We start from the raw sequence: 20,765 nt of genomic DNA, 5'->3' as shown, positions 1-20,765 counted from the left end.
GGTGGAGAGGAGACGGGTCTGTGTAACGGACTGGGTCAGTGGAGAGGAGACGGGTCTGTGTGACGGACTGGGTCAGTGGAGAGGAGATGGGTCTGTGTGACGGACTGTGTCTGTGGAGAGGAGACGGGTCTGTGTGATGGACTGGGTCGGTGGAGAGGAGACGGGTCTGTGTGATGGACTGGGTCAGTGGAGAGGAGACGGGTCTGTCTGATAGGTGGGTTGGTGGAGAGGAGACGGGTCTGTGTGATGGACTGGGTCGGTGGAGAAGAGAATGGTTTGTATAATGGGTGGGTCGGTGGAGAAGAGACGGGTCTGTGTGACGGACTGGGTCGGTGGAGAGGAGACGGGACTGTGTAACGGACTGGGTCAGTGGAGAGGTGATGGTCTGTGTGATGGACTGGGTCTGTGGAGAGGAGACGGGTTTGTGTAACGGACTGTGTCGGTGGAGAGGAGATGGTCTGTGTGACGGACTGGGTTGGTGGAGAGGAGACGGGTCTGTGTGATGGACTGGGTCAGTGGAGAGGAGACTGGTCTGTGTGACGGACTGTGTCTGTGGAGAGGAGACGGGTCTGTGTGATGGACTGGGTCGGTGGAGAGGAGACGGGTCTGTGTGATGGACTGGGTCAGTGGAGAGGAGACGGGTCTGTCTGATAGGTGGGTTGGTGGAGAGGAGACGGGTCTGTGTGATGGACTGGGTCGGTGGAGAAGAGAATGGTTTGTATAATGGGTGGGTCGGTGGAGAAGAGACGGGTCTGTGTGACGGACTGGGTCGGTGGAGAGGAGACGGGTCTGTGTAACGGACTGGGTCAGTGGAGAGGAGACGAGTCTGTGTGACGGACTGGGTCGGTGGAGAGGAGACGGGTCTGTGTGACAGACTGGGTCGGTGGAGAGGAGACGGGTCTGTGTAACAGACTGGGTCATTGGAGAGGAGACGGGTCTGTGTAACAGACTGGGTCATTGGAGAGGAGACGGGTCTCTGTGACAGACTGGGTCGGTGGAGAGGAGACAGGTCTGTGTGATGGACTGGGTCGGTGGAGAGGAGACGGGTCTGTGTGATGGACTGGGTCGGTGTAGAGGAGACGGGTCTCTGTGACAGACTGGGTCGGTGGAGAGGAGACGGGTCTGTGTGATGGACTGGGTCGGTGGAGAGGAGACGGGTCTGTGTGATGGACTGGGTCGGTGGAGAGGAGACGGGTCTGTGTGATGTACTGGGTTGGTGGAGAAGAGATTGGTTTGTATAATGGGTGGGTCGGTGGAGAGGAGACTGGTCTGTGTGATGGACTGGGTCAGTGGAGAGGAGACGGGTCTGTGTGATGGACTGGGTCGGTGGAGAAGAGAATGGTTTGTATAATGGGTGGGTCGGTGGAGAGGAGACGGGTCTGTGTGACAGACTGGGTCGGTGGAGAGGAGATGGGTCTGTGTAACAGACTGGGTCATTGGAGAGGAGACGGGTCTGTGTGATGGACTGGGTCGGTGGAGAGGAGACGGGTCTGTGTGATGGACTGGGTTGGTGGAGAAGAGAATGGTTTGTATAATGGGTGGGTCGGTGGAGAGGAGACGGGTCTGTGTGATGGACTGTGTCGGTGGAGAGGAGACGGGTCTGTGTGATGGACTGGGTCGGTGGAGAGGAGACGGGTCTGTGTGACGGACTGGGTCAGTGGAGAGGAGATGGGTCTGTGTGACGGACTGTGTCTGTGGAGAGGAGACGGGTCTGTGTGATGGACTGGGTCGGTGGAGAGGAGACGGGTCTGTGTGATGGACTGGGTCAGTGGAGAGGAGACGGGTCTGTCTGATAGGTGGGTTGGTGGAGAGGAGACGGGTCTGTGTGATGGACTGGGTCGGTGGAGAAGAGAATGGTTTGTATAATGGGTGGGTCGGTGGAGAAGAGACGGGTCTGTGTGACGGACTGGGTCGGTGGAGAGGAGACGGGTCTGTGTAACGGACTGGGTCAGTGGAGAGGAGACGAGTCTGTGTGACGGACTGGGTCGGTGGAGAGGAGACGGGTCTGTGTAACAGACTGGGCAGTGGAGAGGAGACGGGTCTGTGTGACAGACTGGGTCGGTGGAGAGGAGACGGGTCTGTGTAACAGACTGGGTCATTGGAGAGGAGACGGGTCTCTGTGACAGACTGGGTCGGTGGAGAGGAGACGCGTCTGTGTGATGGACTGGGTCGGTGGAGAGGAGACGGGTCTGTGTGATGGACTGGGTCGGTGGAGAGGAGACGGGTCTGTGTGATGGACTGGGTTGGTGGAGAAGAGAATGGTTTGTATAATGGGTGGGTCGGTGGAGAGGAGACGGGTCTGTGTGATGGACTGGGTCGGTGGAGAGGAGACGGGTCTGTGTGATGGACTGGGTCGGTGGAGAGGAGACGGGTCTGTGTGATGGACTGGGTCGGTGGAGAGGAGACGGGTCTGTGTGACGAACTGGGTCAGTGGAGAGGAGACGGGTCTGTGTGACGGACTGTGTCTGTGGAGAGGAGACGGGTCTGTGTGATGGACTGGGTCGGTGGAGAGGAGACGGGTCTGTGTGATGGACTGGGTCAGTGGAGAGGAGACGGGTCTGTCTGATAGGTGGGTTGGTGGAGAGGAGATGGGTCTGTGTGACGGACTGGGTCGGTGGAGAGGAGACGGGTCTGTGTAACGGACTGGGTCGGTGGAGAGGAGATGGTCTGTGTGATGGACTGGGTCTGTGGATAGGAGACGGGTCTGTGTAACGGACTGTGTCGGTGGAGAGGAGATGGTCTGTGTGACGGACTGGGTTGGTGGAGAGGAGACGGGTCTGTGTGATGGACTGGGTTAGTGGAGAGGAGACGAGTCTGTGTGACGGACTGGGTCGGTGGAGAGGAGACGGGTCTGTGTAACAGACTGGGTCAGTGGAGAGGAGACGGGTCTGTGTGACAGACTGGGTCGGTGGAGAGGAGACGGGTCTGTGTAACAGACTGGGTCATTGGAGAGGAGACGGGTCTGTCTGATAGGTGGGTTGGTGGAGAGGAGACGGGTCTGTGTGATGGACTGGGTCGGTGGAGAAGAGAATGGTTTATATAATGGGTGGGTCGGTGGAGAAGAGACGGGTCTGTGTGACGGACTGGGTCGGTGGAGAGGAGACGGGTCTGTGTAACGGACTGGGTCGGTGGAGAGGAGATGGTCTGTGTGATGGACTGGGTCGGTGGAGAATAGAATGGTTTGTATAATGGGTGGGTCGGTGGAGAAGAGACGGGTCTGTGTGACGGACTGGGTCGGTGGAGAGGAGACGGGTCTGTGTAACGGACTGGGTCGGTGGAGAGGAGATGGTCTGTGTGATGGACTGGGTCTGTGGAGAGGAGACGGGTCTGTGTAACGGACTGTGTCGGTGGAGAGGAGATGGTCTGTGTGACGGACTGGGTTGGTGGAGAGGAGACGGGTCTGTGTGATGGACTGGGTCAGTGGAGAGGAGACGAGTCTGTGTGACGTACTGGGTCGGTGGAGAGGAGACGGGTCTGCGTAACAGACTCGGTCAGTGGAGAGGAGACGGGTCTGTGTGACAGACTGGGTTGGTGGAGAGGAGACGGGTCTGTGTGACAGACTGGGTCGGTGGAGAGGAGACGGGTCTGTGTGACGGACTGGGTCGGTGGAGAGGAGACGGGTCTGTGTGATGGACTGGGTCGGTGGAGAGGAGACGGGTCTGTGTGATGGACTGGGTCGGTGGAGAAGAGAATGGTTTGTATAATGGGTGGGTCGGTGGAGAAGAGACGGGTCTGTGTGACGGACTGGGTCGGTGGAGAGGAGACGGGTCTGCGTAACAGACTGGGTCAGTGGAGAGGAGACGGGTCTGTGTGACAGACTGGGTCGGTGGAGAGGAGACGGGTCTGTGTGACAGACTGGGTCGGTGGAGAGGAGACGGGTCTGTGTGACGGACTGGGTCGGTGGAGAGGAGACGGGTCTGTGTGATGGACTGGGTCGGTGGAGAGGAGACGGGTCTGTGTGATGGACTGGGTCGGTGGAGAGGAGACGGGTCTGTGTGATGGACTGGGTCGGTGGAGAGGAGACGGGTCTGTGTGATGGACTGATTCGGTGGAGAGGAGACGGGTCTGTGTGACGGACTGGGTCAGTGGAGAGGAGACGGGTCTGTGTGACGGACTGTGTCTGTGGAGGGGAGATGGGTCTGTGTGATGGACTGGGTCGGTGGAGAGGAGACGGGTCTGTGTGATGGACTGGGTCGGTGGAGAGGAGACGGGTCTGTCTGATAGGTGGGTTGGTGGAGAGGAGACGGGTCTGTGTGACGGACTGGGTCGGTGGAGAGGAGACGGGTCTGTGTAACGGACTGGGTCGGTGGAGAGGAGATGGTCTGTGTGATGGACTGGGTCTGTGGAGAGGAGACGGGTCTGTGTAACGGACTGTGTCGGTGGAGAGGAGATGGTCTGTGTGACGGACTGGGTTGGTGGAGAGGAGACGGGTCTGTGTGATGGACTGGGTCAGTGGAGAGGAGACGAGTCTGTGTGACGGACTGGGTCGGTGGAGAGGAGACGGGTCTGTGTAACAGACTGGGTCAGTGGAGGGGAGACGGGTCTGTGTGACAGACTGGGTCGGTGGAGAGGAGACGGGTCTGTGTAACAGACTGGGTCATTGGAGAGGAGACGGGTCTGTCTGATAGGTGGGTTGGTGGAGAGGAGACGGGTCTGTGTGATGGACTGGGTCGGTGTAGAAGAGAATGGTTTGTATAATGGGTGGGTCGGTGGAGAAGAGACGGGTCTGTGTGACGGACTGGGTCGGTGGAGAGGAGACCGGTCTGTGTAACGGACTGGGTCGGTGGAGAGGAGATGGTCTGTGTGATGGACTGGGTCTGTGGAGAGGAGACGGGTCTGTGTAACGGACTGTGTCGGTGGAGAGGAGATGGTCTGTGTGACGGACTGGGTTGGTGGAGAGGAGACGGGTCTGTGTGATGGACTGGGTCAGTGGAGAGGAGACGAGTCTGTGTGACGGACTGGGTCGGTGGAGAGGAGACGGGTCTGTGTAACAGACTGGGTCAGTGGAGAGGAGACGGGTCTGTGTGACGGACTGGGTCGGTGGAGAGGAGACGGGTCTGTGTAACAGACTGGGTCAGTGGAGAGGAGACGGGTTTGTGTGTCAGACTGTGTTGGTGGAGAGGAGACGGATCTGTGTGATGGACTGGGTCGGTGGAGAGGAGACGGGTCTGTGTGATGGGTGGGTCGGTGTAGAGAAGGATGGTTTGTACAATGGATGGGTCAGTGAAGTGATTCTTTTACAATGGTCAATATCCAAGTGAGTGGAACTGAAGGCTCTCTCATCTATTCATGTTTGTGGCCGATGTACATCTGCACATTGAGTAGTTTAAATATACTATAATGCCATACCTCAGAAATGGTGATCTTACAGTTTCTTAGCGATGACTGTTCTTCACTTGGAACCAAAATGTTTTCTTTCAGCCATTCAAATGCCTAAAAGACAAATACGTTGCCCTATGAACACTGTGGTATCAGAACAATAAATTTTCTTCTGATTAGCTTTACAGGTAGCCAGTCAGAATCTTTTCCCCTTGGGGAAAATGTGAATTGCTGGGGGCATGGCTTTCAGGTGAGTGAGGGTAAGTTTTCAGGGAACGTGTGGGTCATTTACAGAGTGCGGCCGGTGCAGTTAATGCTCTGCTGGGGATGGTATTGGAAATAGCTACAATATTGTTATCTCAGAAGCTTTTAGTGAGGCACGTCAACATGCAGGGAATGAATTGTACGTAGGCAGAAGCGATTAGTTTAATTTGCATCAGGCTCGGTACATACAGTATGGGGGAAAGGGCTTGTTCCTGTGCAGTAGTGTCCGGGTACTAAATGGAACATTTGTGTTTTACACCACACCTTCCACCAACATTTCAGTTGCTCGATTAATCTATCCTGTTCCCAAACTAAAAACAGCTCAGACAATAATCCAAAGTTTAAACCATTGAAAGGTTCTTTTATATAGCTCCAAGCACTCATGTTGTAGTTCCAATGAAAAATGGATTGGATTCTCTCTGCCTCTGTAAAATCTGTCCCTGTCAGTTTGAGATATCTCCATTTCACGTCGGTTGTCAGGCAGACCTTGGAGTTTTTTCCTAACAGGAAGTGGCTGCCAGTAGGGGGCAGAGTGTCAAGATCAGTGTGTTGGCCTTTGCTACAGAGTCAAAATTTCCTCACCTCGAGGGCGTGGATCTTGGGAATTCTCTTTGTCGTCGAGTCATTCATGATTGAAATTAATAGCATTTCAGACTAGTACAAGTGGCAACATGATCTTGGTGGTTATTATTTAATAAGATTCAAGATTCAAAGTTGTTTAATCTCATTGCCAGTATACGGGTGTAGAGGGGAGCAAAGTAATTGCCCCTCTGGATCCAATGCAGCACAATGAGATCAAGAACACAATAATAATTAGAAACGCAATATGTACCTGCATAAAGTGACGATGAGCACAGGAAAGCCTGTACATAAGGTGACTGATAGGAAATGACAAAGTATTGGGTGCGGGGGGCCGGGTGTGGAAGGGTGGGCTCGAGGATGAAGGTGCTGATCAGCCTTACTGCTTGGGCAAAGTAACTGGTTTTGAGTCTGGTGGTCCTGACACGGATGCTATGTAGCCTCCTCCCTGATGGGAGTGGGACAAACAGTCCATGAGCAGGGTGGGTGGGATCCTTCATGATGTTACTGTTATTATTTGTGGTAATATTACTTCATGTGGTGTGTGTGAGTTATATGTACTGTGTTGGTCTGGAGGAACGTAGTTTCGTTTGGCGGTATACACGTGTACAGTTGAATGCCATGGAACTTGAGCTTGGTTATAGAATCAGTTACGATCTGACTGAATGAGGGCACCGCGAGATGTAATCTGATTTCTGTTTGTTGTATTATCAACCTGGCACCAGGCAGCAGGGTCAATCCTGTTATTCATCTCCCACCCTCCCCTAACACATAGAACCTAGAACAGTAGAGCACAGTACAGGCCCTTTGGCCCATAATGTTGTGCCAAACTCCTAACCTAGTCTAAGATCATCTAACCCTTCCCTCATTCATAGCTGTCCATTTTTCAGTCATCCATGTGCCTTCCTAAGAGTTTCTTAAATGTATCTAATGTGTCCACTTCTACCACCAACCCTGGCAGGTCGTTCCATGTACCCACCAAAAAACCTACTTCTAACCCCTGTATTTCCCTCCAATCACCTTCAATTATGCCTCCTCATATTAGCCATTTCTGCCCTGCCTGTCTATCTGATCTGCCTCTTATCACCCTGTATATCAAGTCAAGATCTAAGTTATCCAGTTAAGGTCATCGCAACCATTCCTCTTCTGTTTCTTCTTCTCAGATTTTGGGTACAGGCTTTCCACTGAGCTCACTACTGTAAGTTGTTTTCTGCCAAGTATCCATTTGTCACAATGAGTGCCACAAGGACAGGATATTCCATCACTAGATACTTTGGAGACAGTGGAAATTGCTCCAACAGCTCTCTTGGGTACTTAGAACTTAGTGGTTGAGTGCAAAGGAAGCAAGTAGCTTTGTAATATGAAGGATGATCACAATAGAAGTCATTTCTGATCATAACGCTTCAGCAATTGACTGCTCTGGGCCTGTACTCACTGGAGTTTAGAAGAATAAGAGGGGATATCATTCAAACCTACCAAATATTGAAAGGCCTAGATACACCCAGTGGCCACTTTTTGTACCTAATAAAGTAGCCACTGAGTGTATGTTCGTGGTCTTCTGCTGCTGTAGCCCGTGCACTTCAAGGTTCGACACGTTGTGCATTCAGAGCTGCTAGTCTGCACACCACTGTTGTAACACGTGGTTATCTGAGTTACTGTCACCTTCCCGTCAGCTTGAACCAGGCTGACCTCTCTCATTAACAAGGTGTTAATGCCCACTGAACTGCAGCTCATTAGATGTTTATCGCACCATTCTCTGTAAACTCTAGAGACTGTTGTGCGTGAAAATCCTAGAAAATCGGCATTCTCTGAGATACTCAAACCACCCCGTCTGGCACCAACAATCACTCCACAGTCAAATTCACTGAGATCACATTTCTGCCTCTTTCTGATGTTTGGTCCGAACAACAACTGAACCTCTTGACCATCTCAATTTTTATGTATTGGGTTCTGCCACATGATTAACACACACAAAATGCTGGAGGAACTCAGCAGGCCAGACAGCATCTATGGAAAAGAGTAAACAGTTGTCGGTTCAAGACAAGACCCTTCTTCAGGCCACATAATTGGCTTATTAGATATTAGCTTTAATGAGCAGGTGTATTGGAGTATCTAATAAAGTGGTCACTGACTATAGAGCAGACATGGAGAAGATGCTTCCAATAATGGGAGACTGCCTCAGAATAGAAGGATGTCCCTATATAACAGAGATGAGGAGGAATTTCATTAACCAGAGGGTGGTGAGCTTGTGGAATTCATTGACACAGACCACAGCAGAGGTCAACTCATTGGGTAAACTTAAAGCAGAAGTTGATAGATTCTTGTTTAGAAAGACCATCAAAGGTTAAGGTGAGAAGGCAGGAGAAGTTTCCATTTTCAAAATGGAAACATTAAACATCAAAATGGGGAAGAATAAGATCTCAGTGACCTTGACCATGGAATGATGGTTTGTGCCAGACTTGGTGGTTCTATTTTCCATTTCTTTTCTTTCCAGGTCAAAAATAAACAGACACTTTCCTCGTGCATTTACACTTTGGTCCAAATGGGCCCACAGGAAGTACGTATTGCAAGGGATTTCCCAAGTCACTACATTTAAGTACGTTCAAAAGCCAGAGCAAGAAGATACTGATTTTCTTTCCAGCAAACAGCCAATGGGACACCAACATTACAGATATAGAGCGCCACGGTGACATAATGGTTGCACGATGCTATAACAGCTCTGGGCATCAGAGTTTGGAATTTAATTCTGGCTCTGTCTGTGTTCATTCTCGCCAAGGCCACGTGGGTTTTCTTGGGTGCTCTGGTTCCCTCCCACAGTCCAAAGATGTAGGATAATTATTCATTGTAGGTTGTCCTGCGATTAGGCTGGTGTCAAATAAGTGGGTTGCTGCGTGGCGTGACTTGTTGGGATGGAAGGGCCTCTTTCAAGGTGGATGCGATACATGAGATGGCTAGATAAATAATTCTCCGTTTAGGGAAAATTCCAACTAACCTTATCGTTGGAAGAGAGATCATCTTCTTCGCCAGATTCACCATCAAGTTGCAGATAAGAACATCTGAAGTTCAAGTCATTTTCTCCATATTTATGGTGTATTCCATCAACTTCATCCATGTTTGAGTCAAATTCAATGTCACTCTTCTTTCTGGGTTTCTTGAAGATTTTAACGAGACTGTTTTTTAGCCTGCGATAAACTTGAACAGAACAAATACTTCAATCAAAATTAAATGCAATGAACTATGGAACGATGTTACAGAGCGAGAAAGAAATGTCATCATAGTGCGATCAGATTTGAAATGACTTGGAAGGTGGTAAAGAAAGTGTTAAAGTTCAAAGTTTAAAGAAATTTATTCTCAGAGTATATATATATAAAAAATTAATTTTCAAGGGGGATGGGACCCGGAGCGATAGAGCAGTGAAAGAAGTGCATGGAGTAAAGCCAGATCTAACATATAGAGAGGCTTTGAGGAAAGAGCAGCAGAATAAAGAGTGTAAAGGTAGTGAGGTAGAAGGGCTAAAGTGTGTGTACTTCAATGCAAGAAGCATCAGGAACAAAGGTGATGAACTGAGAGCTTGGATACATGCATGGAATTATGATGTAGTGGCCATTACCGAGACTTGGCTGGCACCAGGGCAGGAATGGATTCTCAATATTCCTGAATTTCAGTGCTTTAAAAGGGATAGAGAGGGCGGAAAAAGGGGAGGAGGGGTTGCATTACTGGTCAGGGATACTATTACAGCTGCAAAAAGGGTGGGTAATGTAGCAGGATCCTCTTTTGAGTCAGTATGGGTGGAAGTCAGGAACAGGAAGGGAGCAGTTACTCTACTGGGGGTATTCTATAGGCCCCCTGGTAGCAGCAGAGATATTGAGGAGCAGATTGGGAGGCAGATTTTGGAAAGGTGCAAAAATAACAGAGTTGTTATCATGGGTGACTTTAACTTCCCTAATATTGAATGGCACTTGATTAGTTCCAAGGGTTTAGATGGGGCAGAGCTTGTTAAGAGTGTCCAGGATGGATTCCTGTCACAGTATGTTGACAGGCCAACTGGGGGAATGCCATACTAGATCTAGTATTAGGTAACGAACCGGGTCAGGTCACAGATCTGTCAGTGGATGAGCATCTGGGGGACAGTGACCACTGCTCCCTGACCTTTAGCATTATCATGGGAAAGGACAGAATCAGAAAGGACAGGAAAATTTTTAATTGGGGAAGGGCAAATTATGAGGCTATAAGGCTAGACTTGCAGGTTTGAACTGGGATGATGTTTTTGCAGGGAAATGTACTATGGACATGTGGTCGATGTTTAAGGATCTCTTGCAGGACGTTAGGGATAAATTTGTCCGGGTGAGGAAGATAAAGAATGGTAGGGTGAAGGAACCATGGGTGTAGTGTTCTCGCACAGGTGTAAAGAAACTCTGAACTAAACACGCAGTATTAACCGTTTACTGTTCACTCTTCCACATTAACGTATGGTGAAAACTGTTGATAAAACCATACAAAATAGATACAGTACTTGTTTCCTTCTTGGCATCACATTTACATCATAAATACTTGCAAAAGTAAAACTACAACAACTATATTACATTAAAGTGCAACATACAGTCAGAATCTACCTACACCATCGACTGGCTTTAAATACATCAACACAAACTATCCGCAACTCTTTAAACAACAAAGAACATAAACTTTATCAACCATCATTACTTTTGTAACTCCCTGGGTCGCCTCAGGCTCGCTCAGCTCGTTCATGTCTAGGGGGAGCAGCCTTCGGCCCCGCCAAACTGGGTAATCAGCTGGTGTGGATGCTGTGTGATGTCCCCGCCTCGCCCAAAAACAGACAGTACACCATAAGCGATTAAATGAGTACAATTTATAAAGGTTACTATAACTAAGTGATTAATAACGATACAGTATATATGAAGAGAAAATTAAAGAAAAGGCGCCAAACTTATCAAAGTCCAAACCACTTCGTGCACAACTGTTGGAGCTCAATTACTGAAGTCTTCTGGCCACCATTCAATCCCCTCCGAACTCCTCGACTCGCAGCTCAGGACCCTCCGAACTCCTCGGACTCTCCAAACAGCTCAGGACCCTCCGAGTGGTCAACCAAGCACATCTAGCTTCATCCCCCTCCTCGGAGAATCTCCCGGCCTCGGACCCCCCTTTGGGGTCCGATCCTCGCCCAGCTTACAGCATCTCTCGACCCCCTCGCGCCGATCTGCCCAAAAGCCCGTCAACAAAAGCTTACAGACTCAGAAGAAAGAACATTAATCCCCATTTGGTTTACAAAGGAATACCATTCTCGTTATCAGTAAATTAGCATTCCTGCTAGTTAACAAAAGAAAACCCTTTCCCAACAGTAACAAAGAAAAAAAAAGAAACCCCCTTTACACTTTCAACAGAATCAGCGTTAACATCTTTACTTCAACATATCGATTATCTCATGAACTTACGGCGTTGCTTCGCTAATGTTTCTAGTGCGTAGAAAGAAAACTTTTCTCGGCTGATCCTACACACACAAGCCCTCCTTCCTGTTTCTGCAAACCGGGGTATTTTCCCACAGGACGCGGCGAAAGCGGGTGTGACGTCATCGCATGCCGCGATATAGCACAGACAACGAATTTACTTTAAACAACCTTAACTTTAACTAAAAAAAATTACAAACGAATTACTAAAGCGAAAATATAATAAACTAAACAAATGCCTTAAAGGCAACACACTCCCCGCCTGACTATGAACACAATACAAAACTTCAGTCTCTAAATCAGTCCTTGGGTAGAAGTAGAATGACTTCTGCAACTGGCCTTTGATAAATTTTCACATCACCTTGGTCAGAAGTTTTCAACTCAACCTTCCTGACATGTCCACTCCTACCAGGGAATGTGGCAGTGATTCTGGCAGCTGCGGGCGATTTGCGTGTCCCTGAGCAGGACTAAATCTCCAACTTGAAGATTCCTGCGAGATTCTGTCCACTTTTGTCTATGTTGCAACAAAGGTAGATATTCATGTTTCCAACGAGACCAGAACTGATTTGCGAGAGCCTGAACCTGTCTCCATTGCTTTGTGTACAAATCCTTATCAGAGAAGTCCCCAGGTAGAGGGGGAGCTCCTTCCTGCCTTCTGCGTAAGGAGCATTGATGGTGAGAGTATGAAGGGGTTTTCTGGGTCAGAAGACACAGGTAGGAGTGGCCATGCATTTATAATGGCTGTGACCTCTGCCATTAGTGTGCACAGTACTTCGTGGGTCAGTCGGGTGCGTTGCTGCAGAAACATTGAATCCAGGATCCTTCTGGCGATACCAATCATCCGCTCCCATGCACCTCCCATGTGAGAGACATGTGGTGTGTTGAACTCCCAGTTGCATCCCTGCTCACTGAGGTACCTTTGCACCGTTTTGTCCATCCCGATCTCCTTGGACGCTCCAACAAAGTTCGTGCCGCAATCAGACCTTAACTGTTTTGCAGGGCCTCTTAGCGCAAAGAAGCGCCTGAGAGCGTTAATGCAGCTGGATATATCCAAAGATTCGATGACCTCAATGTGCACCGCTCTTGAACTCATGCAGCTGAACATGATGGCCCACCGCTTGCTCTCTGCTTGTCCTCCTCTGGTGCATCTCGTAGTGATAGTCCAGGGACCAAATACATCGAGCCCCACATACTGAAAAGGAGGGCAGGCTTCAAGGCGTTCTGGTGGGAGGTCCGCCATATGTTGAGCTTCCAATTTCCCTCGCAGTTTCCTGCAGGTTACACATCTGAGAAGTACTGAATTGATCAGTGTTTTATCTCCCAAGATCCACAGTCCCGCTGCCCTGATTGCTCCTTCCGTCAGGTGACGGCCCTGATGCTTTACCTGTTCATGGTGATGGCGAGTGAGCAGTAAGGACACATGGCTGTCTTTGGGCAGGATTACTGGGCACTTTTCTGCAGCTGGAAGATGGGAATGTATTAACCAGCCTCCAATGCAAATGATATCGTTCTTCAGGATCGGGTTGAATTTCCTCAAAGGGCTGTCCTTTGGTATTGGTTTATCAGCTTGGGAGGGCTGAAAACTCCCTTGCAAAAGCTGCTCTTTGAGTTGCTTTAAGGATAACGTCCTTTGCCTGGGCCAATTCGTCCGCAGTGCGAAGTAAGGTACACTTGTGCCATCCCTTGCATTTACTATTTCGGGATGAGTGTTTGTGAGATCTGGCCATGTGAATGAGGAACGCAAGTCCTCTCACTAAAGAATTCAAAGTGGAGAACCGCCGAAAGCGTTTGTTAGTACGTATCGATTCTTCGAAGTAGGTGACTCCTATTTGTATTTGCGGCCGAATTTCCGAGTCTCTTTCGGGTTCGATCAGCTCAAATGTCTCGCTCATTTGAGTTTTTTCTGTTGGTGGCTGATGCAGAAAGGGGGGTCCGGTGAACCAGGATGTCTGCACCAGGCGGGATGCAGGCAAGGATCTCGATGCGTGGTCTGCAGGGTTATCCCCGGTACATACATAATGCCATTGTTTGGGCTTTGATGACAGGCAGATACGTTGAACTCTATTATGAACGTACACATAGAAACATTTTGATTCATTATAAATATAACCAAGCACTACTTTGCTATCTGTGCAGAACTTGATATCGTCCAGCTCTAGGTCTAGCTTGTCCTGGATATGATCTGCCATTTCCACAGCCAGGACAGCTGCGCACAGTTCAAGCCTTGGAACTGTCGGCTCGAACTGAGGAGTGAGCTTCACCTTACCAGTTACAAATCCCACTTCAACTCGACCATCCTTCCCGACTACTTTCAAGTAAGCCACAGCGCCGATGGCCTTGGTGGACGCATCCGAAAAAACACACAATTCTGTGTGCGCTGCCTCGGTGGGTGAGGTCACAGTGTACCTACGTCGGATATGAAGCTGTTTTAGATCTTGAAGTGACTCTCTCCAAGCCTCCCATCTGTTTAGCTTGTCTTCTGGTAGGGGAGTATCCCAGTCGGAGAGCTCAGAGGGAAGTTCTCTGAGAAGGACTCTTCCTTGGATCGTAACTGGTGCCAGTAGACCCAAAGGATCGAAAACACTGTTGACAGTGGAGAGAACTCCATGGCGGGTAAATGGCTTGATCACGGTCGGCACGGAGAATGTGAATGTGTCAGTTGTAATCTCCCAAAGGAGAGCCAAACTCCTTTGTGTGGGTATGGTTTCTCCATCTAGATCTAGGTCTTTGATTGCCGGAGCACAGTCATCGTGTGGAAAGGCCTCCATTACTGCCTGACAGTTTGATGCGAACTTGTGCAAGCGGAGGTTTGACTCAGCGAGTGAGGCTTGTGTACGTCGGAGCAGGTCGATTGCTTCGTCTTCTTTCTGTAGCGATATCAAGCCGTCATCAACATAGAAGTGCCTTTCTACAAACTTAACCGTGTCATCGCCGTGCTCCTGTGCGCCCTCTCTGATGGCTCTTCGCAGCCCATAGATGGCCACGGCAGGTGATGGACTATTGTCGAAAACATGGACTTTCATCCGGTACTCAATGACTTCCTTGTTAATGTCATTGTCCTTGTGCCATAAGAAACAGAGGAAATTGAGATGGTCTTCCTGTACCAAGAAGCAATGGAACATCTGATGCATGTCTGCTAGGATTGTGACCTTCTCCTTCCGGAAGCCCAGCAGGACCCCGAGAAGGGTATTGTTGAGGTCGGGGCCTGTGGGGAGCACGTCATTAAGGGAGATACCTGCACACTGAGCACTGGAGTCGAAGACCACCCTGACCTGATTGGGCTTTTGTGGGTGGTAAACCCCAAACATTGGGAGGTACCAGCACTCCTCGCCTTCTCAGTGGCGGTGTTACTTCAGCATGTCTGTTAGCAAAGATCTTCTCCATAAATGCTACGTATTGTTGCTGCGTCTCAGGTTTCCTTTTCAGGTTTTTTTGCAAGGACGTGAACCGCTTGACTGCCTGCTCTTTGTTCTTTGGCAGGCACTGGTGTGGTTCTCTGAAAGGTAGTGGGGCAACCCAGTTACTTGCTTCGTCTCTGAAGACCTTGGTGTCCAGTATTTTTAAGAAGATGGTGTCTTGCGCTGATGGAGCAAGTTTATTATCATGCTCAGTTTGAGCGAAGACTGACTGTCCCAGCATCTTGTCGGTTACTTTACATTTGTTAAAGCCTTGTCGTGCTTCCTTGATACACATGAAACTTGTGCAGGGTTGAAAAATTGAATAGCGGCCACTCTCTAGCACATTGGTCTTGAGTGTGTTAACTGTCAGTTTGTGTACATTGCCAAGGCACACCTCTCCTATCACCACCCAGCCCAGATCCAGACATTGGGCAAAGGGGGCATCCTGTGGTCCATTGACCTGCTGCCTGACCTTGTGCACCCGGAGAACATCTCTTCCTAGTAGCAGGAGTATTTCTGGATCCAGTTCTGGGATGTGCTTGGCGATGTGGTGGAGGTGCGGCTGGTGTTGCACAGTGCTTGGAGTCGGGATCTCGGTGCGGTTATTCAAAATTTCATTGCACTCTAAGAGTGGAGGGAGGCAGGTGACAACTTTACCATCCAGGGACTCGAACTGGAAGCCTGCTGCCTTCCTTCGATAAGTTTCCACGCTGCCTGAGCAAGTTCTAAGGTAGTATGGGAACTGATTACTCTCAATGTTGAACAAGTCTAAGAACTCTGGTCTGACTAGTGAGCGATTGCTCTGGTTGTCCAGAATTACATGGGCTTTGATGGCCTTGTCTTTGGCTCCCTTAGGGTACACCTTAGTGAGGCAGATCTTTGAACAAGAACGGCTTGATTGACCTTGACCACTAACTTCTGTGCAGCTCGAGCTGACAACAGTTGTCCTGGAGTGAGCATCTCCCTCCCCACTGTCCTGTTGTGAGAGTGAAGGAGCTTTGTCGGTTTGCGGTAACGGCCGGAGTGCATGGCCCCATCGTGATTAGTGCTATTACGTTCCGAGCAACTCACGGGGATCGTACACTCTCTGGCAAGGTGAGAGGTAGAGGAACAGCATTTAAAACATATTTTGTTTCTCCTTGAGAAGGGCCATTCTCTCTTCAAGGGGTTTTTTCCTAAACGTTCTGCGTTTTTTGAGGTGGTGGGGTTTGTTGTGCAATGGACAATTCTTGCTAGGGTCATTGTTAGTTGTAGAGACTTCAGTTTTATGCACTGAGACAGGTTTATTGATGTTAAAATTATTCAAAGTGGATTTGACTGGCTTGGTGTGAATTGTACTGCTATCTTGACTCATGAAGCTAGGGTCGTTTCAATTCTTCACCTCCTTGCACACAAACCTAGTGAAATACTCAAAGGGAGGAAATCGACCATCGTTCTCTTCCTTGTACTCTGAGCGAACAGACACCCACCTTTCCTGCAGCCCAAATGGAAGTTTGTCCACAATTGGTCTAATCCCATATGAAGTATCTAGGTATGATAGACCAGTTAAATAGCCATCTTCTTTGGCACCTTGAATCTCCATGAGTAAGTCTCCGAGCTCTCTTAACCTAGTGTGGTCCTTGGCTGACACCTTAGGAAAATTTTCTAGACGTTGTAATAGTGCCGTTTCAATAATTTCAGGGGCCGCATAGCACTCCCGAAGTCTCTCCCATGCTTTGCGTTAGGCTAGCTTGGGGTTGTTGATGTACCCTGAACGTATGCATCTCACCTGTTCGCATGATTCTTTTCCAGCAATTTCGTCATAAGATCCAACTCTTGGGTTGCTCCGAGCTGGACTCTGTGGATAGCGTTGGTGAATGAGGAGTACCATGCATGGTAATTTTCAGGTTTATCGTCGAACTGGTATAGTCCTGAAGTGACGCGATCTCGTCGTGCTAAATACTGTGCCATGGGTTCAACTGCAAGTGGCATGCTGGGCGGGGGAATATGTCGGCGGGTATATGACTGGGGTGTACATTTGTTATGGGATTTGCTGTTCTGAATTCAAAAACATTCAGAGGATTCAGAGGGACATTGATAGGATGCAGAAGTGGGCTGAGAGGTGACAGATGGAGTTCAAACCGGAGAAGTGTGAGGTGGTACACTTTGGAAGGACAAACTCCAAGGCAGAGTACAAAGTAAATGGCAGGATACTTGGTAGTGTGGAGGAGCAGAGGGATCTGGGGATACATGTCCACAGATCCCTGAAAGTTGCCTCACAGGTAGATAGGGTAGTTAAGAAAGCTTATGTGGTGTTAGCTTTCATAAGTCAAGGGATGGAGTTTAAGCGACACAATGTAATGATGCAGCTCTATAAAACTCTAGTTAGGCCACACTTGGAGTACTGTGTCCAGTTCTGGTCGCCTCACTATAGGAAGGATGTGGAAGCATTGGAAAGAGTACAGAGGAGATTTACCAGGATGCTGCCTGGTTTAGAGAGTATGGATTATGATCAGAGATTAAGGGAGCTAGGGCTTTACTCTTTGGAGAGAAGGAGGATGAGAGGAGACATGATACAGGTGTACAAGATATTAAGAGGAATAGACAGAGTGGACAGCCAGCACCTCTTCCCCAGGGCACCACTGCTCAGTACAAGAGGACATGGCTTTAAGGTAAGGGGAGGGAAGTTCAAGGGGGATATTAGAGGAAGGTTTATCACTCAGGGAGTGGTTGGTGCGTGGAATGCACTGCCTGAGTCAGTGGTGGAAGCAGATACGCTAGTGAAGTTTAAGAGACTACTAGACAGGTATATGGAGGAATTTAAGGTGGGGGGTTATATGGGAGGCAGGGTTTGAGGGTCAGCACAACATTATGGGCCAAAGGGCCTGTAATGTGCTGTACTATTCTATGTTCTATATATATATATATATATATACATACACAGTATGTCAACATATACAACCCTGAGATTCAATTTCTTGTAGGCATATTCAATAAATCCATAATAGAATCAATGATAAACTACACCAAATAAGATGTTCAACTTGTAAAAGACAAATACAAAAGAAATAATATTTAAATAAATAAATAAATAAATAATCAACAAATATTGAGAACATCAGATGAAGATTCTTTCAGAGTGAGTCCATTGGAAACATTTCAGTGATGGGGCAAGTGATGTTGTGTGAAGTTATAAGAGTCTGATGGTTTGGGGTTAATAGCTGTACCTGAACCTGGTGGAATGAGTCCTGAGGCTTCTTGATGGCAGCTTCAAGAAGGGAGCCTATCTTGAGTGGTGGAGGTTCCTAACTATGGATGCTGTTTTTCTGCGACATTTGTGTGGATGTGTTCAATAAGGAGAGGGCTTTACCCAAGGTGGACTGGGCCATATCCACTACTTTTTGTAGGATTTTCCATTCAAGGATGTTTCCATACCAGGCTGTGATGCAGCCAGTCAATATGTACTCCACTACGTGTTTTTGGAAGTTTGTCAAAGTTTTAGATGTCATGCCAAATCTTCGCAAACTCCTAAGGAAGTAGAGGAACTGCTGTGCATACTTTGTAATTGCAGTTATATGGTGGACCCAGGACAGGTCCTCTGAAATAATAAGACCAAGGAATTTCAAGCTGCTGACCATCTCCACCTCTGATCCTCTGATGTGGACTGTCTCATGGGCCTCTGGTTTGCCCCTTCTGAAGTCAATAATCATTCCCTTGGTTTTGCTACCATTGTTGTTATGACACCACTCATCCCTGACTTTCAATGTCCCTCCTACATGCTGATTCATCACCGCCTTTGGCATTCAACCCACAACAGAGGTTTCATCAGCAAACTTAAATAAAACATTGAAGCTGTCCTTAGCCTCACAGTTATAGGTGTAAAATGAGTAGAGCAGAGGGTGAAGCACACAGCCTTGTGGTGAATATCACAATGCAGACAGAGACCATCAAGTGTACTTTGGGCCTTTATCCTCAGAAAGTAGAGGGGAATTGAAATGGCAACCACCAGGACCAGACCTTGGTTAGATCCACAAAAGGACAATGTTTGAGAAAGAAAATTCACAAAGCTGTTCCCTAGGTGAACCACTTACGAGCTTTTTTCTTCTGTTTCTTTTCCGCTTTCATCGTGGTTATGTCACCCTCACTGCAAGAACAAAAACAGGAACGTATCAACGTTATTGGCGTTGATGTCAACTTCCCCACAAGAGAAGGCAAAGGCAATAGTACAACTGTCCCCAGTACAATAAGATGGACGCTTGACCTCACGATCTACCTCATTAGAGCTCTTATAGATAGCGGGGTCAAGGGATGTGGGGTGAGGGCAGGAACGGGGTACTGATTGTGTATGATCAGCCATGATCACAGCGAATGGTGGTGCTGGCTAGAAGGGCCAAATGGCCTACTCCGGCACCTACTGTCTATTGTCTATTATGACCCTGCACCTTACTACACAGCTGCACTGCATTTTCTCTGTAACTCCTGCCTCATACCTCTGTAATACCCTTTACTCCACTGAAATACCGATACATCTGACTTCAGCTTCTCCTTCTCAAGTTCCAGGGCGAAATGTATTAACCATTTATTAACTTAACCCTTTAGCTTGTTAAGCCTGTTTCACCTCAGTACAAGACCAATCCAAACAGTTCCACTCACTTGTCCTCTCTCTGTATCCATGCAAGTTCTCTCCATTCAGATAAATTCCAGACTCCAGCCGAACGCCATGACCAAATCTGCCTCCGTTACTACCCTGCATGTGCATTCCTGACTTCAAGTACTCGCTGCGCAATTTCCTCATGTCACTTTATTTCCCAATCACATTCATTCTACGTCCTCTGGTTCTTGACCTTTCTGCCCATGGGAAATGCACGCACTCTGTCCAGAGCATTCCTGATTTTAATGGTTCTATTCCAGCTGGTGAGTAGGATTAGTTTGGATGGAGCATCTCCAAATTCAAGCTCAAGTTTATTGTCATTTGACTGTACATATATACAACCAGACAAAGCAACATTCCTCTGGATTATGGTGCAACTGAATATCACACACAGCCCACAAAGCAAAATATTACCATAAGTAAGTTAATAAAATATTGTTCAAAATCCATATAATGTGCAGCACAGATAAACATTAAACAAGTAAACAGTGAATAGTATAGTAAACAGCCTGCTGTCCTAGTGATGAGACCTGGCTGGTGGTCGTCTCACAGTCTGAGGGAAGAAGCTGTTATCCAGTTTGCTGGTCCTAGTTCTGATGCTCCTGTACCTCCCTCTTGACAGTAGTGGGGCAAAGAGACTGTGAGGAGGAATCCTTGGGGCAAAGAGACTGTGATGAGGAATCCTGAACAGTACTTTGGGCCCTTTGTATACAACACACCCAATAAATTTCACAAATGGGGGGGGGGGGGAAGACCCTGGTGATCCTCTCGGTAGTTTTTACTGTCCTCTGTAGGCTCTTGCAGTTTCTGTATCACACAATGATGCAGCCAGACAGGACGCTCAATGGTGCTCCGGCCTGTTGCCATTGTGCATCAACCTATGACTGTAATGTAGTGGTCGCCAACCCGTCGATCGTGATCGACTGGTGGATCTTTGAGACTTTCTCAGTAGATCCCGAAGAAAGATGAAAAATAAATACACAAATACTGTTGAGAGATTGTTTCCGGGTTGCGGGGTTTTAGTTCTGTTCTTTCTGCCCAGTACGCATGCGTGTAGCTCCCCCGCCACGTGACTACACAGTGTACTTCAGTGGTCCCCAACCACCGGGC

At 48.5% G+C, this 20,765-nt stretch overlaps 1 protein-coding gene across 2 annotated transcripts in view; it reads right to left on the bottom strand.

Annotated features, from left to right (window-relative positions):
• si:rp71-46j2.7 (sorting nexin-25) overlaps positions 1-20,765 on the bottom strand; it is a 176,314-nt gene that overhangs the window by 125,405 nt on the left and 30,144 nt on the right. For both annotated transcript variants that reach the window (XM_059976763.1, XM_059976762.1), the window contains exons 6-8: positions 19,096-19,148; positions 9,155-9,354; positions 5,350-5,433 (exon numbers count right to left, since the gene is read on the bottom strand). In XM_059976763.1, the coding sequence (XP_059832746.1) occupies positions 5,350-5,433; positions 9,155-9,354; positions 19,096-19,148 (337 nt within the window). The remainder of the gene's footprint in view (positions 1-5,349; positions 5,434-9,154; positions 9,355-19,095; positions 19,149-20,765) is intronic.

Source organism: Hypanus sabinus, chromosome 8 (assembly GCF_030144855.1).
Source record: "Hypanus sabinus isolate sHypSab1 chromosome 8, sHypSab1.hap1, whole genome shotgun sequence".
In the NCBI taxonomy this organism is placed as follows: domain Eukaryota; kingdom Metazoa; phylum Chordata; class Chondrichthyes; order Myliobatiformes; family Dasyatidae; genus Hypanus; species Hypanus sabinus.
Note: the sequence above shows the minus strand (reverse complement) of the source record. Positions and strands in the feature narration are given on the sequence as shown.